The sequence below is a fragment of the Brachycentrus maculatus genome, unplaced genomic scaffold, assembly GCF_059751285.1.
Source record: "Brachycentrus maculatus isolate JH-2025_06_01 unplaced genomic scaffold, ASM5975128v1 h1tg000366l, whole genome shotgun sequence".
Lineage (NCBI taxonomy): Eukaryota > Metazoa > Arthropoda > Insecta > Trichoptera > Brachycentridae > Brachycentrus > Brachycentrus maculatus.
In genome coordinates this window covers 356,202-384,129 of record NW_028281115.1, presented here as the reverse complement: position 1 = coordinate 384,129, position 27,928 = coordinate 356,202, and the positions used below count along the sequence as shown (strand labels likewise).

The window sequence follows — 27,928 nt, the reverse complement described above, 5'->3', positions numbered from 1 at the left end:
GATGCAAGTGAGCTAGCGGCTGACAGAAAAGCCTGGAGACAGTTTGTGGACTACATATGCTCCATATAGGGAGCAGATATGGTAAAAGAAGAAGATTATTATGTTCAGAATATCAATTTGCTGCTTTTCTGACAATGATTGCAAAATTAACATATTATTTACCAATGGCCGGTATCTGAATGGCCTTTTTAATTCTTATCCAGGAAAAAGAAGCTAAGTTACTTTGAAGATGATTAAATTCACAACATTTTGAGTGTGTCCAAATACTTCTTCACAAAATCTGGATTATCTCCAATTACAGGAGTTATTTTCATATTATTTTTTGACATTTCACCAATAGATGTCTCTAGTAAAGTTCTAGTGATTCAAGAACAATGCTTCAAAATTGGTTCATATATATAGAACTTCCAAGAATTTGAGTAGTGTGGTTTTCAATAATGGGTAGAATTGGTGAATGTTACACGAGTGTAAAGTGATCACTTAAACCAGCCTATGACAGTTGTCGGCCCCGTAAATGCCCAGACTTCCATATTCTTCTTCATCTTTGATGAGATGTCAAAAAATAATATGATTAAATTATAATAATCTACAGGGTAAAAGGTTTTATACAAATAAATAGAAATAGATGGATGTTGTTCACCTTTTTATTTTACAAAGATTTTTTTAAATGTTTTAAACAAGGATAAGTGATTCAGTTTGAGCCCACCCACAGTTTCTGGGCAAAGTATAAAAAAAATACATGACTTAAGTGTTGCATTGATACAAGAGAGATTCAATTGGTTTTCAATGGAACACTTGACCCTACACAGTTTATCCAAAATAACTTGTCACATAATCCACAAATGTTAAAAGGATTTACCAACAGCACTTTTCCATTTTTTTTTCAACGAAAACAAACGAGGATGTTTAAAAACAATATTTTGTTCTTCATCGAACCCTTGAATGAGTATATTCAGTGGGAAAACTGAAGGAATGAGATCCAAAAGAAGAAACACTCGGAAGAAGTCCAGCGTTTGGTATGATGTTCCATGACAAAGTTAATGTCACATTCTTGTGGCCCCTGGAAAGTAAAAATAATTATAATTTGGCTATTAAAATGTTGTCCGCCTCCGTAGTGTAATGGTCAGCACGCTCGGCTACCGTTCTGGAGGTCCTGGGTTCGATTCCCAAGGGGGGTAAAATAAATACAAGTGATTTTTTCACTGTAATATTTATTCAATATTACCCTGGACTGGTACCTGAAGCGGAGAGCTGATCATCTTTTCTTCATGTGTAAAACAATCAAGATAACACTGCGTTTATATGAAGCAGTGCCCTATGCACCATTGGGGTGCGGATAAGGGTTTTATTATTGTTATATCATTTTTATTAAAATGTTCAAAGGACATCCGCCTTTTAAACAGTTAATTAAATCGACAATGTTTTTTTGCACATATCGCTCACTCCTTTCAAGAACGTCATAAATAAAAAAAAAATTGATTTTTCAGGAGGATGTTTTTTAAGTTTAAAAATATAACACAATGTATTAAAAATAAATATTAAGCCACTTATTAAACTTTTTACTGTTCAACAGATCTTTTTAGGTAAAACCTGAAGGTTTTTTCTCCAGTTGAAAAATATTTAGTATACTTCAAAAAATAATTAAACAATGCCTTTTCCTCAAAATGCAAAAACAACACTTTCTGCCCTGTAGCGGGTAAATATTTAGTTAAAAATATGCCTCTTTTGCTGGGATACAGTACATTTTCTGGGCATTCCGACAACATGCACAACCGAAAAATGATGATTTTTGATTTATGACGTTCTTGAAAGGAGTGAGCGATATGTTCACTGATGGTTAAGGGAGGCAACTGAAATGCTTGCCATGCTATTGATGGCAAATATTGAGAACTTTGAGTGATGTAAGTATTATAAATTTTACTAATCATCTCCCGTGCTTTGGGTACAATTTAAAGGCATGATGATTTTTTTGTTTTGAATATTGAAAGCATTAACTTTGTGGATCATATTGATATATTATTTTGAGAAATAAAAATATTTAGTCATAAATTAAACCCTGAATAGGGCAACAGATTTGTTGCCGAAACTATTTGATTGTTAATAAAAATGTGAGTGGATCAAAAAACGAAGTATTTTTATATCTCAAAATAATGATTTAACACTTAGTCATAAATTAAACCCTGAAGAGGGCAACAGATTATTGCCGAAACTAGTTGGTTGTTAATAAAAATGTGAGTGGATCAAAAAACAAAGTATTTTTATTTCTCAAAATAATGATTTATTTTTGCTTGTTAGAACAAATATATTTTTTATAACCCGCAAAATAAAGGAATAACCCGCAAAGCCTGTATTAGAGGCTTGTCTGTAGGTAGGATAGGGAACATAAATATGAAAAATACATCGCAAATTCCCAGACCAATTGAAAATAAATCTTTCTTAAATTTATTTAACACTTGGCGGGAATCGAACCCGCAATGCCAGTTTCGCAGTCCAGCGTCTAGCTAACTAACTACGCCACGGCGCCTGTCTATACATCAAAGAAAAAACACCCTCACCATCTGAATAGTATACTCACACAAGTATCTACTTTATTAGAGAGGTAGAAATGTTATATTTGAAATAAATATGTATTTTGTAAAAAAAAAAAAAAAAAAAAAAAAATGGTGAAACTATTTAGACATTTTATCTAAGCGTACTGTACAGAAGTAAGTTAAATTGTGCATTTTCTAGCTTGGCTGAGGGTGGAACGTCTAGATGGATAACCCAGTTAATAGTAAACGTAAACCGCTCCTTGCAACTGCGACAATTGGGTACGTTCACATGCTTTGAGCGTGCAATGATTCAGAGCGATTGGCGCTTCGATAGAGAATATACATTGGTACTCAGTTTGGTCGCATAGGTCTTTGGCGTTTGACGTTTGGTGTGTACACTTCTTGTCCAGTTCGTAAAAAGAAGTAGCCATATGAAAAGTGAACATGTTCGCAGATGTTGCGAGCATAACATAACGAGAATTGAAGAAGTTTTTTTTAAGGATATTTTTTTTTTGTAATATGCACTTTATTGCTTTGATATAGCTGAAATTAACGACAAGCTCAGGGTAGAAACCGTGATATAGAGGTCCTGCTAATAATAATAATACCATTAGTGCAAACTAATGGTATTATAAAACCTGTAAGGTGTTCCTACTCATCACATCTGTATGTTATTGTAAAGTACATTCAAGCGAGCTATTCAGGCAGTTGACCTTTTTGTACTAAGAGGTGCATAAGTGTGAGCAGGTTAACTTGATTTCTGACCCAAGCCAGTAGCTGATTTCAACTAGACAATAGCTTAGACTACTGCAACTAATAACGGGCATAAAACAATTTTTTTTTGTTGAAAACCATAAATAAATATCGATAAGATGGCTTTACTTACTTTAAACCGTTTCCATCATCCCAGAAGTAATATTTTGTGTTCATGTTTTTGAAATCCAAAACTGCATTCTCCCCTCTAAGAATAATTTTGTCCCACAAGACAACTTGATTTAATTCATTCGTGGGAGTACTATATTCAGCGGTCAGATACAAAAACAGTTGTTTAACATTCCAATTAAACAGGTGTGATAAATCTGTCTTCATATCAAATGTTAGGAAACCGAGATCGTTTTTTTCCCTTGATGCTCCATAGTCTGGTACATTTTTTCTATAAATTAAAACAATTATTACAATTTCAATATCAAATGCAACAGTAAAGCAAGATTAAAGTATACGTACACCACTACTTTTGCTATATTCATTGAAGCCTCCGTTCTATAATCAATGAAAACAGTTGATATAAAACAGCAAAATGTTAAACACGCTAATACACTTAACGTATACGCCAAAATCCCATTCCCGCGAGTCAAAAAGTTGTGCATTTTTGCGGATCTATTTGATAATAATAAAATGAAATTATTAATCCATCGAAACACAAGCCGGCCAGATGCAAAACGGACACGTCAGGAAAATGTCAAATCGCATCGAAGTTCGAAGTACCATAAATATTTTCCGCTAGCTCCATAGATATTGTTGTTTATGATTAATGTGTGTTGGTACCATAGACATTTATGTGAAATTTAGAATAATAGGGGTTGTTTGTATATTCCTAAGTAGGTTGGGGAACCCATGGCGGATCGAGGTACCGGTGCGGAACGGGACAAAGCTATTATCTATAATGGGATAGTGGGGATTGAAAGACGATCGTATTTATCATTCAGTAGCAGGCCGCAACTCATTTCATATAGTTAGTGTCAGTGCTGCACTGCACCACGTTGCGATATTCCAAACGTACTCAAATTTACACAACATTTGTAAATCGCTGGATCGCTGTTGTAGTCTTACGAGGTATATCATCTAATTTTTACATTCTATTATAATGATATTTAGTCACGTGGTTCGACGGTCTTGAATATAATACAATACCTAACGTGTAACATCATTCTTTTAAATCGTTTTATTTGACATCAAATTCAAACATTAATTTTGGGGCAGTACGGGATGGGGCGGAATGACAATATCTCATTGTGCCCAATATATATTTCTTTACTTTTTGATCAAGTTATATGAGTCTGTTTCTGTTTATATTGTTTATAAATATGATGCGGAATTAGGTCAGAAAAACTAACATACGAAAACACTTGTCAGAAAATATAAAACAATTTGTGGAAATGGTTATTACTGGACAAACGGGTTACAAAAGGGCATCTGACAAATTTATTACCGATTTTCTGCCCTCAACGACTACTAATATCGAGTTAGACATTACACTCACTACGTCAACTAAAAACTTGTTCCAAGCACAGCTGATTTTTATGGTGGGGACTGACCGGAACACTTCGTCGTAACGTAACGTCATAACGTAACATCGCTCGCGGCGAGCATCCGAAACTATGGATGGAGCGCTTGGCTCGCTGTACTGACTATACGAATGCTCGCATCGAAACGTGTTACGTTAAGACGAAATGGCTCCGGTCAGTCTCTACCATTAAATAACGCCTGAGATAAATAACAACCCTACTCCATTTGAAAATACACAACCGAGTATAACCTTAGTAGAAGTTGCTAAAACTCCTGAAAAACACGAATAAATAAATAATTATAAAGTCAACTTATACGTGTACCCTATTCTACCCCGCACCTAGGGCAGAATGGGAAAATTTTACTCTCTTTTTTGTTTAATGTTTTAAGTAGCATGTTATAGATTTTTTAAATATTTTTCTTATTTAATATTGTCAAAAATAACTAAATAATGAGAATATAAACATAATCCAAGCACTTTTTTCAAATTCATTGTCAAATTTCACATCAAACATTAGGTACCCCGTTCCGCCCCGGGTTCCCCTACATATATATTGTGTTAAAATTATATCATACGCGAGTTACTTATTGCTAATTTACTGTTTTTATATTAATAAAGTAATTTTTTATTTTAACTGTTTTATATTAATTTATTATAACAGTATGTATGTATGTAATGTATGAAGAAAAAAACAATAAATGATCGGTATAAATGCAATGATAACATTTTGGTTTAATATATGGCTAATCATCTTTTTAATCTAAATTATACGTCAGGAAATATTGATAAGGTTGCTATCAATGAATGTGATTATGAAAAAAAATATGAGATTATGGTTTGGTAAGGATATTTCTTGAGATTTGCGATATCGCATTGATAATACATTCCAACAAAGATAAATATTAGTTTACAGTCGTGTGTCAATCAGGAAATGTATTATTTTGAAAGGTTTTGATAAAGTTAGATAGTTTTTTTATTATTATTTGTTGTTTTCATGTTTGATAATATAAAAGAAAATGTTTAATACGAGGAAGGTTTTATATATTTATTGTTTATTAGCAATATTTGCAAGTGAGTAATAACATATGTGTGTTTAATACAACATATTACAAAATGTTCAGTGTGAACCCTGTTGCGTTTTCTAATTTAATTTAAAAAATGGTGACGTTGTTCAAAACCGAGTATCAAACCTTGAGAAATATGTATTACAATTGTGATTTTTTTTTACAAAATCATCAAACGGAAATATAAAGTAGACGGCGATGATTTTTTTTTCATTATTTTTATACGATAATTATATATAATTACTATTTTGTAACAAATTGTACTAAGAAAAAATACGAAAACGAAACGCGTTAAGCTTTCAAATATGGTCGGTAAGTAAATTAATTTGTCATATTGTTTTAATTTTTTTAGCTTGTGTCTTGGCGCAGAAGAATTCAACAAAGAAATATTGCTATAATTTTACTTGGATCGGTCCTACTTACACCAATGAAACCACTATAAACAACGCAACGTGTGATGATTTTACTCAGATGAATGAAAATGTCCCCTGTAGATTGCCATTGGTGATTACATGTAATTATTATTTTTTTAATTGTTCGACTTATAATTTTTAAACCTAGTTATTCTTATAGTTATTATGTGAGTATTTCCTTTAATAATGATTTCGTCGTTCTAAAGTCATTATGTATTTTCTGAGATTGCTCTAGAACGAAATTTCAGTCTTCAGATAATTCACCATAGATTTCTTATTTGCGTGAATCAAGAAAATATTATACATGGACAAGATACTTTGCGCTTACATCAAAGCTTTTTGTGCTTATTGTCTCTAATTATAATTGTCTCAGTCGCGTAAATAAATAAGACTTACTTTCGACCTTCATCCCCCTTTCAACTCTCTATTAAAATGTAAAAAAGGCATTTTTTAGGATTTATAAATCAGGGGTGTGGGCTAATTGATTTAAAAAGGGAACCTTATCATAAAAATAGAAATAAAACATGTCAATATTGGAGAGGTATAAATGGTACAAATTAAAGTATATATTTCAAACTGTTTGTTAAGGCTGATTTAATATATACATACTTATGAACCAAGCGAACATTAACATAAATTTTTTGTTACCCTTTGTAGACTTTTTTTGACTTTATTAACAGCGTTATTAGTCGTTTTTGTAATGTGGATGCGTTTTCAAAAACTTAACTATAAATAACCCTTAAAACACATGCGCAAGGAAGGTTACTTCTGTATAATACTTGGATTCAATTCTGGCGGCAGCATACATCCGAGTGTTTTGCAAGCTAAATCTAAACAGTAAAAAGACTTTCGATATGTGGGTCTCACATATCAACAACTGGGCACATAACAGAAATATGTATTGTTGTACACCCAGAAATTTAAAGGGATGAGGAGCATCCATAGCATGTGTGGACGAAACGCGCCTGAAATATCCAATTGTATTTCATTAATTTTTTTACTTTTTTCAGTCGATGGTACCTATCCTGATATTGACTACATATACGATAACCATTTTGATGACGCAACTTGTTTGTTGTCACCAACAGAAGTCTGTGCTTCATACACATATACGTTTAATGGTTTCAGTAAGTATAACATCGATTTATTTATTAGTTTATATAGGTGGTGAAATAGGCACTTTATTGGTGAGATTATTCGAGATTATTTATTGTTATAGATTATAATTAATAAATGAATACTGTATCTTAATTACAAATTAATATACATTTTATATAATTGTATAATATATAAGCATTATTACTCTTATGAATATAAATGTGCGCAAAACTGCATAGAAATATGTATGAGTTTGAAGAAATGTATTAATTAAAAAATAAGCTAACAAGTTTTATTTGTATTTCAACCAGCTAACTAAATAACAATAGAATGTGATATGGATTGCAAAATGTTTTTTAGGTGAATTAGTCATTATTTTATAAAACTCCTTCACGAATTCTTTGAAGACCAATAATTACCTACTCGACACATAAAATTGTTTTATTAAATGGATAAAAATGCGTCACATCACTGATAAAGGTTTTGATGATCCATTTAGTATCAGAGAGATATGAATTTGGACTTGGTATTAATTCACAGAATTCAATAATAATTACGTAGATATTAAGTGAAATTTAAATGAGTTTATATACACGTTGATATTTTAATCTACATAGTTTTGTAGATCGATTACCGGTTTCACTGCGTTCGCCACAACGTCAGACTGATGGCGAAAGCGATGAAACCACCAATTAATTTACAAATTTAAGTGGAATTAACGTATTTAAATACCGAGTTCGTTTTCCAGAGGGGTAAAAATAAATATTATTGATATTTCAATATCTATTCATTCAATATCACCGGAATCTGAAGCGGAGGACTGATCACCTCACCTTCACGTAATTAACAATCAAGATAACACTTATTTCATATTACTGAGTGCCCTATGCACCATTATATTCCAATTATGTACGTATGAAGGTAAGAAAGTCGAGAATCGCTTGTTTTCATTAGATTACTGTGTTTATTTATGAATTTCATAGAATGAGCTGATCTTATTACAGCTACTAAGTATTGCACAGGTTAAAATACATATCTTGTAACAGTATTATTTATTTATTTAAGTATTGTAATTATCTCTTTTACTATTTTTTTGACATCTCATCAAAGATAAAGAAGAATATGGAAGTCTGGGCATTTAGGGGGCTGACGACCGTCATAGGCTGGTTTTAGTGATCACTTTACACACATGTAACATTCACCAATTCTACCCATTATTGACAACCATACTACTCAAATTCTTGGAAGTACTATACATATGAACCTATTTTGAAACATTATTCTTGAATCACTAGAACTTCACTAGAGACATCTATTGGTGAGATAAAAAGAAGCTTTTTATTGAGCAGAAACTCTTTTTATTAGTATGTGAGGTCCAAATCCTGGATTATCATCACACACATGAGAAACGCCCGAAAATATCGTTTTCATTTTTATTATTTAAGCTTATAATTTGTCCAGATAATTTATTTACAACATTTGGACACACTCAAAATGTTGTAAATCACTTTTACTAATTAGAATTTTAAGAATTCTGTTATATTATTCAAGTAAACTAAAAAGAAATGTAACATTTTTTTCGTTTTCAGTCGAAAATGTGACATTCATGTGCACCAAGGTCACAAATCAGAATGACGAAGCTGTGACGTCAGGGTGTCACAAGATGAAATCTGGGAGCAGGGAAGTGGACTTGTGTGTGTGCACAAGGGATGGAGGAAGGCCTTGCAACACGGCGTATCAAAATATAATACCTGGCGTATTGGTCATCACGCTAGCCATACTTGTAGTCGTAAAACAGGAATTTTTAAGATAGTAAATTAATAATCCCATCAAAGAAAAAACACTCACAGTTTTAAACTAATTTATATCAACTAACTTACTTTCACAACGCTTCCACGTAGGGGAAGGCAGAGAGAATAGAACGCCACACCAATTTGTTTGATCCGCAACTTCTGAAGAAAGGCCTTGCAATCAATCGCTTCTTCCACATTCATTCATATCATCTTATATACCCGCCGATTATTACGACTCCTGACCTGACCACTTTAAAAAATTAGAAATACTTGATTATGTCAACTTTTCCTTGGTCTTCCTCTGCTTCTATTACCAACTTAATTTGGTTCATAAATTTGTTTTAATTTTGTTTCTTCACTCATCCGTTTCATATGCTCAAACCATCTCAACGCACCTGAATTTTGTATTTATACTCGTATACCATATATAGCGGAATTTCCTGTTTCAAATAAATACATGAATAGAAGCACTTTTTAAATTATATTTATAAGTTAGTACATAGTATTTCAAGACGTTAACATTACGTACTGTTGTGTTACGCTTATCTATTTTTGATCCATTGTGCGCAATCAAATGAAAAACTTATCTCAAGTGAAAAACAAATATTGAACTAAGTAATGCTGAAAGCTATTATACGAGTATTTACGTATTTAGTAGCATCGTAGCGACACTCACAACATATTGTACAGTGAACTATTAGTGAAAAAGTATATTTAACTGTTGAATTCACAAAAAATAGCTTTGTGCTTGCATTAAGATGGATGTCAAATTTTGGACATGGTTCGCCATTTTATTGAGTGTTGTTTCTCTTGTTCTGGGGAGACCAGAGCCTGAAGTGTACGAAAATTCAAGAAATCTGTTTTTAAGACCTGTTCAGTTGGTTTATGCCAAGAGTTATGCCATTAATACAAGAAGAGCTAAAAGGGCGGCATCAGCTATCAATATTATTACAGTTCCGCAATTTAAAAGATGTCCCGGAAATGCTAGACTTGTTGGAAGAAAATGTAGGAACCCTTATCATTAAAACTACCTCATACTCATTCAATAATTACTCAACGGTGTTTATGTTTTCCTGTCCATCAGCTACAATTATGAAGTCTAAAATTGACACGAAAATCTGACATTTCATTACAATGTGATAAACTAACTAACTGCATGAAACATCATGTACTCAATTTTTTATTTCTGCCTACTGATTATTTCATAAATAAAACGATAAAAGCGATGAGTGTTATTTTATTTCAATTTGTTCAATTATACACTGTTACACAACAAAAAAATGAAACATGATATTGAATCCATTGTGTCTATTGTATTGTTGTATCTTTTGTATTGTTTTTGGGGATCAACCTTTTTCATTTATTATTAACTAAACACATCCACTATCATTTTTTATGACGTATGTATGAACCAAATATGCTCTAAGTATTATACATAATATGCAAGGAGAGTTTTCTAAGGTAACTATAAATATTTAAAAAAAAGAAACATAGTATACCTAATAACATCGCTAATAATACAAACTTTACATATCAAGATTTATATCAGTCGTATTTGGGGAAAATAAATTTTTTTCGATTGTGAATCTGATTTCAGATCAATGATGTTTCAGTAATTTCAGCAAATATGTTTTTATACCAATTCTTTTTCAGAATGAAAATTTTAATCGGAGTCGCAAACCAATTTTCCTTTTACAGTACTAAAAGCGTTTTAGCTTACAACTTGTTTCAATAGATGGGGATACTAGTACCAATTTTAATCGAAGTTTTTTTTTTGCTTATAATACCTACTTATTGAGAAATTATGTATGTAGCAAGTGAGCATACATGATAAACTCCAATAATGGAAACAATACAAAAACTGTTGAATATAAATTTAATAAAATAAATGTAAGTAATAAAACTATTTTCAATGAAAGACAATCATTTATTTAAAAAATGTACTTAAAACCATCACAATAAAATATTATTTTATTTTACTTTAATTGATCACTTTTCAGTGACGTCATATTTACAGAGAACGAGATTGGTGGTTTAATTAGCCCATATTCATTATTAAGTATAATTTAATAATATAATATAATATATAAAATAAAAGTTGTATAACAAATAAAAGTTGTACGGTCATTCTTTTAAATTATTTCATGAAATCATTATAAAATATAAAGTGTGACAAAATATTTTATTTTTAGCTCCGCTTATTTAGAAATTATTTATTACCCTCCTACACAGTATTAAACGCATAAGGCAGTGCTAGTATTTGCCTTCTTGGTGCACTTGTACAATTTTTTTTCTTCGAATGTGTAGTTATTTCGGGATTATATGTTCCAAAATTTTTAATCGTCCAGAGAATTTTTTTTGTTACTATTCACGATTTTTCAGGATTATTCTCGTTTTCAGTACCATGTTAAGTGGGTCTCCCTTTTTGGACGCCCTAGATGTCCTCGTTTTTTGAACGACCTTAACCCTTTAGCGACCGGTACTAACACATGAAATAAATGGTACCTAATTCACTTAACTATAAAATATTGGACATTTGCCAATACAGGTTTTTGGGTGAAGTGATATTGACAATCCGACTATATTCATGACTTATTATGCACACAATACATGTATTGTCCTTACTGTGCAAGGTTGTTTCACTAGCCCAGCCCCTGCCATAAAATGTTTATAAATAGTAAAGTATTGTTTTTTTTTCTAGAAGATTTGTCATTCAAAATGTCGGGTATTGAAGATACAACGCCTTCTTATTAGACTCGAGGTGAACAGGATGCTGTTCCGAGAGTTCAGACAAATTAAATTAACAATAAAATGTTTAATCATATTATTTCGACCTACTTAAGTGCTCCAGGGCATAGCCGATTGTACCGCTCAGTACTATAAAATGTGTACACTCTTTTATTTGCATATTTCTCTGCTAACAATGTGTGTTAACAATAGACATGTATTATTACCTCGCTACATACAACGAATTAATATTTTTCAAGGTGAATTCCTTAGAACTGCTTTGAGGTATGCGTTCAATATGAATCAACGACAAATCAAAAGCTCACCTTTTGAATGGGTGTAGCATACACGATGTTACAAAACGTGTGGATATTATCAAATTATTTAATTTTATTTCAAAGTAAACGTCAATTCTTTTGTAAGTTTTGTTATTTATCTTTCTGTAAATTATACAGTATTATAGTATGAGAAAAAAACGGTTTCGTATTGTACGTATTGCACAAGGGTTATTTCTTTAAAATAATAATATAACCATTAAATACAAATAATTTTCTTCGTCGGCAATAAACCTATAAAGAATTTAACGATTGACACACTTCTCGCAGAAATATGACTACGCATATTTTTGAACAAAAACAGTTCTGAAGGAATCTTAATAATTCTAGTATGTTTTTAATAATTCGCGTATAATGTTTTCTGTGATTCTTGAATTATATTTTGAATAATTGTTTGAATAATATTTTTAATAATTCTTAATAAATGTCCAATAGTGTGCTTAACATTTTTTGAATAGTATTAATATTATTAAATTATTTTTAAATAAATTAATTTTTTTAAAATATTAAGAATTCTTGTGTATTGTTTTTGATAGTAATTTCATTAATTGATTCGGGAGACACTTTGTGGGAATACCTGTCCATTTTGAATTAAAGTTATCCAAAAATTTACCAAGGCGAATACCAATATTTCTTTAAATCTATGTGACAGGTGTTTCGATGCATTCCACATCATTTTTAAACACCGTATGTGAAAATGTACAGATTGCATCGAAACACATATCACGTAAATTTTAAGAAATAGAGGTATTTACCAAGTGAAACTTAAATAAATAAAACCAAAACATTTAAAAGTTTTTTATACTATTTTTAACTATTCTAGAGTGTGGATATACATTTTTAAAAAATAAAAAAATTGTATTTGTACTTGAGTCATACATTTGGATTTTATTAAAGTGAAACGTCTGTTGATGTCGGTTAAAAGAAAATCGTATTTAAGTAACTTCAATTTACAATGACGATACTCCGAGTACCTCTCAAGTATATTCTTCTTTTCCATTCCTTTAATTTAAGTCTTCACCACTTCCTCTCTACTTTATTTCCTATATATAAGTAATTTATTTCACCCTCAACTCCTTTTGTGATGTCATCCACATCAAATCAAATATATACATAATCTAGATCCATGAATCCAAGGCGCATGGCTGATTACCTTGCCTTTATATAATTATCATAATATTATTTGATCACCGCGTCGATTTAATACGGTGTCCTGCCTCCAATGGGTGCTGATGGGAGATTATTTAAAATTTAAAAGATAATTCGTATTTAATTGGTTTCCCTTTTTAAATCTAATAAACCATCACATTCTTGATTGATTCTTTTACATCTCTAATACGAGTCTTCTTACTTACTTTTTTAAATTTATGTCTTTGATGTATACTTTATGCTTTTAATGCTACTTTGTTATGTATGTATTAAATAAAAAACGCCGCTTCTCCGCAGGGATATGCAGAGAGGATAGAGCGTCAATCCGTCTTTGATTACATTTTTCACTTTTTACACATCGTACATCTCATCATACATACCAACCGATTATTACTCCTACCTAACATGTCAACATTCGAGTATCGAAAAATCCTTCATCGGTCTTCCTCAGCTTTTATTTCCAATTCCATTTGCTCCATAGATCTGTTTTATCACTCTTTTGTCAGTAATTCGTTCCACCTGTCTTAGAAATATTTGTGGAGTACTATATAATAAAATCTTTAAATTCAATTAAAATACTGTCATATCTCACAATGATTCGAGAACGTAATATAAAAAAAAATAATTAAATATTTGATACTATTCATTCAAACTCATTCTCATACAGATTCTTTAGAAATTAAGGCAGGTGTAAATTATTGTATAAGAAGTCCATTTTGAAAGGCCAAAAATATGCCAAAAATATTCATGTTCCTGTGAAAGGTTAACAGTCAGTAAGTGTAACGAGTAAATAAATAAAACATAACTGCTTAAGGTACTCCATTATTAAAATGCTTAATATCGTAATAAGTTTAATGCATAAACTACTTGACTATGATAATAGCGATAAAAAAGCAAATGAGTGAGTGCATTTGAGCAAAATACAAATTTTACTAAATAAATGCCGACATTTGTTTTGGAATATTTAACAGTTTTTATTTTACAACATTTTGAGTGTGTCCAAATATTTGTTCACAAAATCTAGATTATCTACAATTAAAGGAGTCAGCCCCGTAAATGCCCAGACTTCCATATTCTTCTTCATCTTTGATGAGATGTCAAAAAATAATAGTTTTTATTTTATTTTATTATTTCCTGGTGTTTATTGAAATATTTCATTTTATAATGAACTACAGAATTACTGCTTTTAAGAAGAATGCTTTGAAACAATACAGTAAGGAAAAAAACTTGACAAACATTTGATAGTAAATTATCACAAATAAAACCCTAAACGTGTGTGTATTTTTTTGTGGTTGCAAAACTGTATTTTTTTTACGTATGTTATGTAATATGTGTCTAAGAAGATTGAAGTCTGAGCATTTTAGGGCCGACAACCTGGCATTTGGGTGGCTTAAGTGATCACTTTATACCCTTGCATAACAATCACCATTTTGACTATATTGCATTGATTTTTAAAAGGTGTAATATTACTTGTTTTTTTGTATGCTTTTGTTGCTATTTTGATAGATTTGGTAATCTGGCATTGTCAGATTTAAAAAAAATGTTGAAAGTTAAATTATTATTTTGGGATATATTGTAAAAAATAATAAGTGCCGCAAACTACTTCCAATATTAGTTTATATTATAGCACTTTTTAATAAATGTCTTATTTCATAAAAAAAACATGAGGTTTACTCGTATATATTCTGTAAGTTGAAATAAGAAACATTCATCTTTTGTATGTCATTATATTATTTTTTCTACGTGATCCGTGTGGAGTTAATTATTCACGAATGTGCTAATTATTCGACGAAATAACTGAACCAACTATTTTAATTGACCATTTGCAGCAGTACAAATTTGCACAAGAAGAAATATTATTTTAATCAAATAAAATAGTTTTACGAATTCAAAATGCCGAGGGGAATTTTGCATTTCAACTCATTGGACCATTGAAAACCGTGAATGCGAGTAGTTTAGAGGAGCCCTGGGGAGACGTGACCAACGTTTAGGATAAAGGAGACTATTTGCAACCATCCCGTGTATATATGGGCGGGTAGGTACTATGGCATCTACCAAATAAAGGTAATAATGTTATGAAATATCACATGACAGAGTGGAGCGTCGGCCGACATCTTGTCCTGGCAGGTATTATAAAATGGCTTCAAATATGAACAAGATTCCCTTTTACGAGTATTTCACTGAATCCGATATTTCCTTTCGACAGTTTTTGTTTGTACAATCGAAATTTATATTTTTTATTGAAATCGAAATTGAAATCGAAATTTATATTATTAAAAAATAGAATGAAACTTAGAAAATTAATAAAAAATATGTATTAACACTATTAATATTTTTGAATATAACGTTGCTTTAAGCAACTTAAGGTAAATACCAATACGTTTATTAAATATAAAGTTTTCATTTTAATGTAAAAATATAAAAAATAAAATACACTATTTTAAAGTAACCGTTTATTTCTAGGTAATTCTGACACATATTGCAAAATATTTTTTAAAAATTATCAATAATATATTTTATAGAAACCCAAATTAATGTTTTTTTCCGGAATAATTACCGTAAAATATTAAAAAAAATATATGATTAGAATCAAGTTGGCATAATTAGTTATATTTCAAAAGAATGAATGAGTTTTAGAACCGCCTATATCTAAAAGGAAATGATTTTTTATACAACACTTAATAAAACTGTGTATGTTGTTTATAACTAAAAGTTTTTCTTGAATGTCTCAAAAACTTCTATGCTGGAGAGTTATAATTGTGCAACTAAACTTTAATACGTACATTCATAATTATTTTTGAAAACTTTTAAACTTGAAAAATACAGGAGAAAAAATAAATGTGAAAGGAAAATGCTTGTGGGTATATAACATTTAAGCAGCTGTTGAGAAACACGCTTTCCGCCATGAGCAATATTAAGTATTGCGTATGTAGCTTAATTACTTTTAACAGATGGCGCTGCTATAATTGTCAATAAAACCTGTTATTGAAAGAAAATTGTTTTTACATGTCACAGGAAAAAACATCTATAGTAGGTTCATAGAAACGCGCGCATATTTGCATGCAACGATGTGTCAAAAATTCAAAGCAATCGGTGAATTCCTTTGAAAGATTTAAGATTTTGAACAAACAAAAACATATTTATTTAGATATTTAAATAACTTTCACTTTTTAACATATGTATGAAAAATAATTACATATTCTTTCAAAGAAATATTTTTGTGCACACTAAAATGGTTTGCATGATATTTGAAAGAAATACAGCTACTCCAATCCGAATACATTGTAGCACGCAAAGCCCGTCCCCAATGTAGCAATATTTTGTATGCCGTGGTATAGTCCGGTCGGTTTATGCTGCCCATAGGATTTATGCAGTCAAACATCTTGAATGGGATGTAATTGGCAGAGGAGTAGGAATGTGACCGTCATTTTATTTAACAATACAACAATGATCACTGTGGAAAGTTACAGAAACCGAATAGCAGGAAATCCGATTCACGTCTGACATAGTGAATGTTAGGGAAGATAATATTTATTCATATTGCACTTGCGACTTTAACAATTGTTTTTTTAACAATTTTCATCAAAAAGAGTACTTGAAAAAATATGTTTTTAAATGGTTCATACAACTTCATCATGAATCTTCTACTCCTTTTCGGCACCCAATGGAGCATAGGGTACTGCATCGCATCGCCGCAGCGTTGATTGATCGTTAAGCAGATTTCATTTTAGCTTTTTTTCCAAAATAAAAGAATAAAGAAATACAAGCAATATTTTTGTTGTTGTAATATTTTGCGATTTTGCCATTCACCATAAAAGATTATGAGTACTTTATGGTGTCACAGAAAGATTAGTATTTTGACCTCAACGTCATTTTCCCATCAAACCTTGCGTTTCAAGTACCAGCCTTGGGTAATATAAAATAAATATTAGGCCAAACGTATTATTAGACAGTAAAATGGGAGCCAAACGCGCTGACCACTAAGCTACGGAAGTGGACAAATATATATACAACGAAAATAGTGTGCCGAATATATCTAAATATTTTGTTTTATATATGAACAAGAAAAAACTACAAAAGAATCAGGTTACTCCTACAAAAAAACCTCTTTGAAGACATTTAATACTATACACATAGTATACGATGTATAGGTTTTTGCCATCCTAGCAAAAGCAGTTAGAATATTCAGTGTATTACTGCTTTCACTGAGAATGGATAATTGGGAGGGTTTTAACAGGTATCTTGTCGAAAGACAAAATTAGTTTAAAAAGTAAATAATGGAACCTGTAAAAAAATATATATTCTACATTAATGAATAATTAACGAGGTCATTTGCAAAAATGAGAGAGCTTCCGAATCTGTTGTTTACAATTTTCATGAATTGATTATTTATTTAAAAAACACGCCAATAGCAATATCATACCTAATGTAATATGTCCGTTATAATATCTATTGATTTCAAAATTTTTATTTCAGAAAATTATAAAACTAAGTAAAAATATAAAAAAAAGTACTTACATCAATTTATAACTGGGATGGAAATAAAGTAAGTAGACAAGTGGAATCATCTACATTTGGTAACAATTGTTGAAAAATGATAAGTGATGCTCCGCAAATAGACTTGGAGTTCTGGTTCCAACCCTTATGTATGGAAGCGAAGCATGGAGTTGGCAAAAGAAGGATGAAAGCAGACTGAATGCAGTCGAAATGCGATCCCTCAGACGAATGTGTGGCAAAACGATGTTTGATAGACGTTCGAATGATGAAATAAGGAAAGAATGTAAGGCTGAGATAAGCATTATCGATAAAATTAAGAAAGGTGTGTTGAGATGGTTTGGACATGTGGAGCGTATGAGTGAAGAAAGAACGGTTAAACAAATTTATGAGGCGAATGTAGTTGGAAAAAGAAGCAGAGGACGACCGAGGAAAACTTGGCACAATCAGGTATGTCAAATACTTGAAAGCGGCCGGGTCAGGAGTCGTAATAATCGTCGGGTATGTATGAGGAGATGCATGAATGTAGAAGAGGCAAAGAATGTTTGCAAAGACAGAGTGGTGTGGCGTTCGATTCTCTCTGCCTACCCCTGTGGGGAAGCGGCGTGATGGTTAGTTAGTTAGTTAGTTAGTTAGATTTCACATTTTCCCTTTTTTGTCGACCAGTACTCTGAATTGCATACTGTGTAATACTGTGTATTGCCTGGTTGTTAAGGTAAGTTTTTAACTTAAGTAAAAATTCTTACTTAAGTAAAAATGAATCTAACTATTTTTTTGATTATATTATTACTCTACAGCAAAGCACGAATGCAAAATATTTTTGAAATTCCATTAATTTTACACAATCGTTTTCAATTTGATGAAAAAGTCTAATATCAATTAAGTTTATAACGGGTATATTGTATACCGAAAAGGTAGGAACCTTATTAATATTTTTTATCTTGATCATTATTTATATCATGTTAGTGTTTTTTTTTTTTTTTTTTAGATGGGAATTGCATTTATTATTTACCTTGCTTATTATGTACAAGGTTTATAGATCATTTAGTGGATTTTTGTTTCCTCTAGCTAATTAAATATGTTTTTATTTGAATCTGTGTTGGGAACGGGAGGGATCATCTAGTGTGGGTCAAATAGGAACTTCTCTGCATTTGCTCATTGCTGGGAGGAAACCACGTAAAACTCCTCAGGAGAAGGCGGACTGTTGACTGTCATCAGCAGACCTTCCGTTCCACTAGAAGAGGGTTCGGCATTTTGTATCCTACTTTATCATGTTAGTGTTAGGTTAGGTTAGGTTAGGTTAGGTTAGGTTAGGTTAGGTTAGGTTAGGTTAGGTTAGGTTAGGTTAGGTTAGGTTAGGTTAGGTTAGGTTAATGCCTAACGGCGGTTCCGGAGTGTGGTAGATGCTTGCACGGGAGAGGTTTTTAGTGGGTAGGCCCTCAGCAGGGAGATTCCCACACTGCCAGTCTTGTGACCCGGATGTCACCTGGCGTCTTATAAAAGATTTTCCTCTTCCCACGCAAAACAAAAAAAAAAAAAAAGGTTAGGTTAGGTTAGGTTAGGTTAGGTTAGGTTAGGTTAGGTTAGGTTAGGTTAGGTTAGGTTAGGTTAGGTTAGGTTAGGTTAGGTTAGGTTAGGTTAGGTTAGGTTAGGTTAGGTTAGGTTAGGTTAGGTTAGGTTAGGTTAGGTTAGGTTAGGTTAGGTTAGGTTAGGTTAGGTTAGGTTAGGTTAGGTATATTGTATACCGAATAGGTAGGAACCTTATTAATATTTTTTATCTTGATCATTATTTATGTCATGTTAGTGTTAGGGGGTCAAGTACACTGTGGTGCAAATTTCATTGTTGTGATTTCAATAAAAATGTTTTACAATAGATAAATTGGTTATTTTGATAGAGTATGTTACATGAGTACGGTTCGAGGTTAGCTATCGTATTATTATCTTGATACGTATGTGTAAGTTATTATGTACATTCAAAGGAACATGAATAGTTATTCGGGATTGGAGGTCCCATAACCGAAAGTTCATGAAAGTAATAATACATTTTCACAATTGAAATAAATTAAGTAGCTGGTTATTAGAAATACTTTGCAATAAAAGTTCAAACACATACAATATGTAAGATAGTTATAAGATGTATATAACACATAGAATGATAAAAAAAACTTGGAGAACTTGGCATGATCAAGTATTTGAAATACTTGAAAGTGGTAAGGTTTGGATTTGGAATAATCGGTGTGTATATATGAGAAGATGTATGAATGTGGAAGAGGAGAAGATTGTATGCAAAATCAAATGAGTGTGGCGTTCTCTTCTCTCTGCAAACCCCTGCAGTGAAGCTCGGCTGTCCAAATTTAAAACACAGTAAGGGACATTTTTTTGTAGTAGGTTTTTTTGCATTTATGGACTAAGTAGACTCTACTTAGTCCAAAAATGCAAAAAAAAAACCTACTACAAAAAATGTCCTTTACTGTGTTTTAAATTTAGACAGCCGAGCTGTGTGATGGTTACTTAGTTTTTTTTTAGTCAGTTAGAACGATGAAAATAATGATTCTGTAGTGTAATTTCGCAATAAATGCGATCTTAAAAAGTTTTTATGTATGTAAGAGAACACTATGTAAGAGAACACTTTGAATTGAAAGAGAACACTAGATCGGTAATTTTAAATAATTTAGGAACTCTTTAGATTATTTCCAACCTTCTTTAAAAACATATTTATGAAAAAAATATTCAAATATTTATATTGTTTTGATTATTTTTAATCTTCTTTAAACACATGTTTTAATGTTCACACATTCTTATTATTTGATGATCGTGAATTTGGCCTGACATTTCGTCTAACCGGCATTTGGGCGAAGAGATATTTGACCCATTTTTTTCGTGAAAAAATTGTAATTTATATTTTTCTTGATTATGTATGTTATATGGTTAACAAACTTAAATCTCAATCTATGCAGTAGGTAAACTGTAAACTGATAATTTTGCCACATTTATTTAAGCACCTTAATCAGTTTGACGAAATGTCCATCGACCAAATGTCCGGGAGCAGGTCGTGAATTGTTATGATAAAATAATGTTCACACTGTGATGGGGAATGGTTGGTTTTAAAACTAGGGCATATAAGGTAGAATGGATAATGATTATTTGTATTTTATAACACGAATATAGAAAACGTATGACACCATGCAATATGTTCGAGCGTTGTATTTCAAATGTTTTGTAATTTATTCAATAGTTGTTTAATTTTGAGCAATATTAAAACATTTTAATGATACCTTTGTACATCTTCTTTAAAGTCGTGATCCAAGCTATGTTTAAATGAGGGAAATCATTATTTTCTATGGTATTTAAGTAAATTTGTATCCATTTTGATATAATATCCTTACTTATTCACCATTTATCCATACACATTCTTCACTGGCAAGGCCACCTATTGTCTTACTCAAATCCAGAGAGCTTGAGTTGTGTTGCCATTATTGTTAGAGTAATTATTATAATTGGACAAAATATTTCTATCTTACAAATTGCTATAAAATAAACGAAGAAAACTTGGATGTAATTCATGAAATTTGCTGATGATTCATAAAGTTAAAACATTGATGTGTTTGTACAGGAGAAATAAATTTACTTTGTTAAAATGTTAATTAATAATAATATTGTATTGTGTTAAATACACAAGACAGCCAAAAGCAAAGGATTATAATTATTTTGGTTTTCAAATATACCCAAAAGGTGCCCTGAGATCTACTATTTTAGCTCCAAATTGTCATATGCTCGATTTCACGAAATTGTCCTCAATTTTTTCTACAACCTTAAACTCCATTAAAAAACTTGTAATACTGGCCTATACCTATATATCTTACCTTCATCTAGTTAAAATCATCACAGTCTCTAGAAAAATACAGTCGCTTCTAGATACATGTACCAAAAAGCAATAGCGGAAGCATATTTAAATCAGATGATGCTATACAGGGGGTAAAGACTGGCCAAATGGCAGAAGCCATATTCAATAAAACGCCCAAATTTTTCTCTTAAAAAAAGCTAATTTTGCCTCTTTAATTCCTAACAGTGTTGCAATTCACCAAAGTTCAGATCAAAAATCATAAGTTTTGAAAATATGACTTCAGATATGAAGACGTAAGGAGAACGCACCAGCCCCTTACATCGGAAGTCCTCCAAAGGATATGGTTAGGACACATTCTGAGAATGCCGCCCAAGAGTACTACCCATGTCTCTTTTTCCTACCCCAAGGATTTCGGCGCCTCAGAAGACCGCTGTCGACCAGTCATCGATTCTAATCAGCGGAACTTTGGGAAGCTTGGAGATGACTTGTATTGGCCATATTCTAAGAGCAAGGATGAAAGATTTTTAGCATAGAGTTTTCGTAATGAGGTAAAATTTTAACCGAATTTGTAAGTACGGCTTCAAAAATTATCTATTCCGTTCTATCTACATGATATCCAATATTAATTTTTTTAAATATTTGATTCTGTACGTTTATTAATGACGGAGGAGTTCCTTGAAATATAGCAAATAAGTTTTTTTCAGTAATTACTTTTTATCTAATTAGCGCTTGTTTTCTTTGCTCAGAAAAATAATTTGAGTTCCTTTATTTTCAATTGAACACTTGAATTTATATCATTTTTGATATTTACCGATATATTGTTTAAGGATTTACATAGTTGTTGTTAATTTTTTGAATTCCTCTCTCATTATTTGGAAAACAAAATATACACAAGGTTTATAGGATGGATTCATGAATATGTACCCTTATGTGATCAATTACTTATTGTTATACATAATATCAGCGAGTCGCCATCTCCGCAATTGATACATTTATTTATGTACATAGTAAACCGTCCGGTTAATCGAATAAAGCAAATGTGCAGCCATTAATTCAAATAATGCTTTATCGATTGTATTCAAAGTAGGCTGAATTGTATGTCGTTACAATCACATAAAATAATGCACTGTTCACACTTTGATGGAGAATGATTGGTTTTAAAACTAGGGCGAATAGGGTAGAATGGATAATGATTATTTGAATAAACTTAAAGTTTGTCCATTTTTTAACATTGAAGTAATTATAAACATTTTGTTGTATACATTTTAGTGGTTAATACAAAATCTTGTATTTTGTAAAATAAAATTAGTTCTTAATTTAACTTAGTTTGATTTTTGTTGTATGATGTTCAGAAAATGTGACCAAGTATCATTAAAAACATTAAAGAAAAAACAAAGTTTTGTTTTTGGATATAATTTGTAAATATTGATATCGGATTGCTGTAAGTTTTGCTCCATTTCCATTATAACAAATTATTAACATCAGTAAAAATTCCCGATATATTTTTCTTAACTATTAAAAAAAAAACCACATGTAATTACCATACCTGGCAAGGATAGACAGAGTTTAATTTTTCGAATTTAACTACACTTCATTATATTCGTTTCTTTACAGTTGAAAACAGAACTTATTGTATTTTTATTATAAAAATGCCAATTTTCGCCAGTTTTCAACAACATATGTAGAGAGTTTAATTGATTTTGAAGTAGAAAGAAATATATATAAAGAAGCAGTTGAAGATGTGTATTGAGAGTTGTTTCTATGTTTTTAGGGGAAAAAATCTAGTTAAGGCTGGTCGCGGGTTATCACTGTGTGATTTACCCTATATTACATAAATCTCAACAGCATTTCGTAGAATCTGGCAAAGTGTGGGATGGATTCGCCTAACTGAATTAAATATTAAAATTCTGAAACAGTTTTAGCAAAGTCGTCGCTCGTGGAAGAAAAAACTTTTCAGTCTCTTTGAAGTACTGCCGAGCCTCACTAAATCAAGTCTCCCGCTAACTTTTTTTTCAGCGTCCATAAATTCAAATAAAAGTTAAACAAAATCCGATATACTTTCTTAGTCATGTCAATGCATTATTCATCATAATGTATTGTTTTTTTAGGAGATTTTTTAGTCGCCAGGGTTTCAAAGGTTTCAGATTTCTTTAAGCCCTAGTCTGGGTAGCTGTCTTCGTAATTCAATATTCCAACTATTTCGCTACGGCTTTATAAAACTTTTGTAGTTTTTGAATAATAAGTTGATTTATTTCAAGGCGAGAAATTGGAAAGGGATTTTTATCAACAAAAAAGTTATTATCTGCGTCAGAACAGAACAAACCACACACATATGTATATATTGTAAATGATGAAATATATGGCTGTTACTCTAAATGAAATTATTTATAGTAATTTTACATTAAATCTATGAAAATTTTCCGTAGTTCCGTTAATAGCTCTAAACATTTAACGCATTAAGCCAAAGTGTGTACTTTTTCTTCGAAGTAAATGACATAGGTATATTTTTTTTATCGAATTGAATTTATAAATTACTTTTGTATTTTTTAAGAGATGTGTCATTATATGTATGTAGTTCTTACCGCGTGACGTACATATGGTATCCATGGTATGAATTAATATCATATTGTATTTTTAGCCGGCTCCGTGGTATTGAAGTTTCCTAAAGGCATAGATACGACAGATAAAAATTTGAAATGTCAATTAAAATTTGTCATTTGAAGAAAAACAGTCAATAAATTTAAAAAAAAAATTATATAAAACACAAAGCATGTTTACTAATGACAGATAAATGAATGACAATATATAAATAAAACATTCGAATAAATTTTATATAAATTCGTATTATTGGAAAATTTAAACCGAATCCAATCCTGTTTTCCAATCCTTAATACTAAGAGCTGCATCGTTCTGAATCGCCCTTGCAGTAGAAAATAAAAATGTATGCAGGCGAGCGCAGCCAATGCATGATGCGTTAGTAATGGTTCTAATATGGACGGTTAATTGGTTCGAACTACCTTCCATCTCCGTGGAATGTTCTCGTTATGGTATTGATGGAACTCGAGTTTATAGAATGTTTTTCCACACATTTTTCTCATTTAATTTTCATACTAAATAGTCTTTTGCATATATTTTTATTTAATTTACTTTTTTTTAAAGATAGTAAACAAATATTTTCTTTGTTTCTTGGTAACTTAAACTTTCTAATATTACGCATCGAAAACTGGTTCCAAAATGCAAGTCAAATTTTTCTTCCTTGAGTAGTTACCTATATGCAGAAGACGTTAGAGAACAATGTTCAGAAGTTGAGTCCAGGTATTCTATGATATTTATTTAATCCATTACCTAATACTTTTGATCAATTTCATTGTATGTTTTATCATAAAAATGCAATAGAGAATAGTCTTCTTCTTGGTGTAGGCTTTGTGGCCTGTTTTAAAGAGGGATTAGCCTCCTGCGATGTCGATTCCCAGCTCTTAATTCATATATTTGGTGGTCTGCCCGGAAGTCGTCTGCGTTGGGATTGGTCGTGTAATGTAATACGGGAGAGTCTGGATGGTTCCCATCGTTGCCTTCCCCACCTAACGACATCTTCGATCTTGCATATTTTTCTTATTCTGGTGTTTCTCATTCTTTCTCTTAGATTCTTGCCAGATATAATGCTTGCCAGATATAAGTCTTCGTTTCTGACACTCTTAGTGTGTTTTTTTTTGTTGTTTCGGTGTATGCATTTGATCCCATGTTACGATGGGTCGAACACAGGTTATATTGTATATATTTAAATTAAACAGTAGAGTCTCGGTTATCCGACCTTCCGAGTTATCCGAGCTACTGGGGCAATGCCCTCTTCCTTTACCCGACTGCATGCATTATATTTGCGCGCCAGGCGTCAGTCCTCAGTCCTTTGCAGTATTTTCCGTAAGTGCATACTGATGTTTTAGTTCGTTACATTCAGTTTTGTTACGTGTACATATTTGAAAAGATTTCGATGATCAAATAAAATTAGCACATTTTCGTTTTTATCATTTTCCGTGTTATCCGACCTTTTCGCTTATCTGACTTTGCCGCGGCCGGTTTTGGTCGGATAATCGAGACTCTACTGTACAATATAACCTGCATTCTGTCAATCAGTATGTCAGAGTTTTTCCAAATATATTTTTCAGGCAAAAGAGATATATGTATATCATAGTCGTACAGGAAAAAGTGACCAACTAACAAAACGTAAAATGTTCAGGAGGGTCATTTAAGTCTCTTTTGCCTGGTAAGAAAATAAACATCAATGCAGTCATTTTTAACAAGGCAATATATTATACTTCCAAGTTTAAAATCCTTCGGGATTTTTTTCAGGGCAATATTAAGCTAGTAAGATATTAAATAATCAATGATCACGATTTGTAAAGAATGCACTTGGTCACTTTCTCCTGTATGACTACGATATGCTCGTAGCATGTTGCTAAGAAAAAATGTTCATAACAGAATATCTAGTAGCAACAAATTCAAATATGATAATTTGATACAGCGCTAATTTGACAGAATGATAGAAAGTTCACGAATAAACACCCTCCCACTCGACTCAATATAATGGGACAGAATTTTTTTCCAGTCTTTCCGGTGCAGCCTTGATTTGATTTTAGATCTCACAATAAGGCAAACTGGAATGCATTATTCATACGACACCTGCTGTCACTAAGAACACAATGGATTACATACGCCCCCAGAAGCTGCTCTTGTTATATTTTCATTGGGAATTCATTACGTTGAGGAAAACATATATGAATAAATCTAGAACACCTGAGAAGTGAGTCTTTGAATCTTATTACCTCGAGTTTCTGTCTATGACCAATTTGGTATAAAAAATATAGCCTTTGGCACATAGCCGCAGTGAGAGTGAATGAAATCTCCTTACAGCTGTCGTAAAGTCTATTCTATTCTTCTATTCTAACTCTTATCCGCACTCAATGGTGCATAGGGCACTGCATCGTACTGATGCAATGTTATCTTGATCATTACTTGCATGAAGGCAAGATGATCACTCTTGCGACTTCAAGGACCAGTCCAGGGTAATTAAATAAATATAAGGGTGTAAAATTACATTTTTTATTTTCACCCCCCCCCCTGGCATCGAAACCGGGACCTCCAGCACGGTAGCTAAACACGCTAACCATTACACCACGGAGGCGGACAAAATCAATAGAGGTGTGATAAATTCGTATTTAAGAATCTACGATTAGTCTTGTCATTTTCTACAGTAATCAATATAAGGGCATAATTTGAATACAACATTTTTTCATTTTTAATCGCTGGAAGAGATAATGATCGGTAGTCTAAATACTGATTTTTATAACTAACCAACTGAACATCACCCCGCTTCTCCGAAGGAGTAGGCAGAAAGAAAAGAATACCTCACCAATCTTTCTTTGCAAACAATTTGCGCCTCTTCCACATTCATGCATCTCCTGCCATGCATGCATCGCCGACTACTGACCTAACTACTTTCAAGTATTTGAAATGATTTACCATGCCAAGTTTTTCTCGGTCAAACTATGTACACTACAAAGAAACTGCAATAGTTTTTTCTTACAATTCAAGATTCTAATTAATTAGTATATTTTATATAGGTATCATCTTTATAAACAGGTACATAGTTAATGAATTGAAAAAAGTCATTAACTTTGTAAAGTTAAATAGAGTATAGAGTATAAGCTAAAACAAATTTTATTTCTAAGAATTATCTACTCCTTTACAATAAATTTTGCTCCAATTTTTTCACGACAGAAGCCTACTGAAAATTTTACAATGTGCTTAGTTTTTTTCAATGTGGCAAAAATAATTATAAAACTACACATGTTGATATGTAGGTGCCTTTTTTGTTTTTTTTTTGTGACGCTTAATTTTGATTTTTGTTAAAACCCCCGCAAAAATGCGAAATAACCTTGAAAACCAATGAACCATAAAATATGTATATATTTTTTTGTTAATACGGTTATTTAATGGTGATCAAAATAGAAAAATATTTATCCGAATAACCTTGATTTTGACACAATTATGACTTATGCTAGAGTAATTTATTTTATTTTAAACCACTAATTGTTATGACTAAATTTAACTTTGGAGTTGAAAAAGTGGTATTGATTTTTTGTTGAAAATTCTGTAATTATTTAGTTCCAATAATACGTACATATTTCTGTTTAAA

At 31.5% G+C, this 27,928-nt stretch overlaps 2 protein-coding genes across 3 annotated transcripts; one reads left to right on the top strand and one right to left on the bottom strand.

The window, feature by feature from the left end:
- Positions 1-628: 628 nt before the first annotated feature.
- On the bottom strand, positions 629-4,019 carry Spase22-23 (Signal peptidase complex subunit Spase22-23). Its single transcript, XM_088269853.1, has 3 exons — positions 3,756-4,019; positions 3,418-3,684; positions 629-1,060 (listed from the first exon to the last, which is right to left on the bottom strand). The coding sequence occupies exons 1-3, from the start codon at positions 3,896-3,898 to the stop codon at positions 928-930; spliced, it is 543 nt and encodes a 180-aa protein (XP_088125979.1). The 5' UTR covers positions 3,899-4,019; the 3' UTR covers positions 629-927.
- A 216-nt stretch (positions 4,020-4,235) lies between these two features.
- On the top strand, positions 4,236-10,424 carry LOC148303497 (uncharacterized). Of its 2 annotated transcripts, none has more exons than XM_088269852.1 (4): positions 4,236-4,364; positions 6,235-6,396; positions 7,306-7,422; positions 8,983-10,424. In XM_088269852.1, the coding sequence occupies exons 2-4, from the start codon at positions 6,354-6,356 to the stop codon at positions 9,204-9,206; spliced, it is 384 nt and encodes a 127-aa protein (XP_088125978.1). In that variant the 5' UTR covers positions 4,236-4,364; positions 6,235-6,353; the 3' UTR covers positions 9,207-10,424. The 2 variants fall into 2 exon arrangements, with proteins under 2 accessions (XP_088125978.1, XP_088125977.1); XM_088269851.1 differs by lacking the exon at positions 4,236-4,364 and adding an exon at positions 5,655-5,889.
- Positions 10,425-27,928: the final 17,504 nt, after the last annotated feature.

Bases quoted from the DNA above. Each gene is read 5' to 3' on its own strand.
- LOC148303497 (XM_088269851.1), top strand. From the start codon at position 5,835: ATGTTTAATACGAGGAAGGTTTTATATATTTATTGTTTATTAGCAATA. The intron at 6,397-7,305 runs GTAATTATTATT...TACTTTTTTCAG, and splicing joins ATTGCCATTGGTGATTACAT to TCGATGGTACCTATCCTGAT. The intron at 7,423-8,982 runs GTAAGTATAACA...TTTCGTTTTCAG, and splicing joins ATATACGTTTAATGGTTTCA to TCGAAAATGTGACATTCATG.
- Spase22-23 (XM_088269853.1), bottom strand. From the start codon at position 3,898: ATGCACAACTTTTTGACTCGCGGGAATGGGATTTTGGCGTATACGTTA. The intron at 3,685-3,755 runs GTACGTATACTT...TTTAATTTATAG, and splicing joins AATATAGCAAAAGTAGTGGT to AAAAAATGTACCAGACTATG. The intron at 1,061-3,417 runs GTAAGTAAAGCC...TTTACTTTCCAG, and splicing joins GATGATGGAAACGGTTTAAA to GGGCCACAAGAATGTGACAT.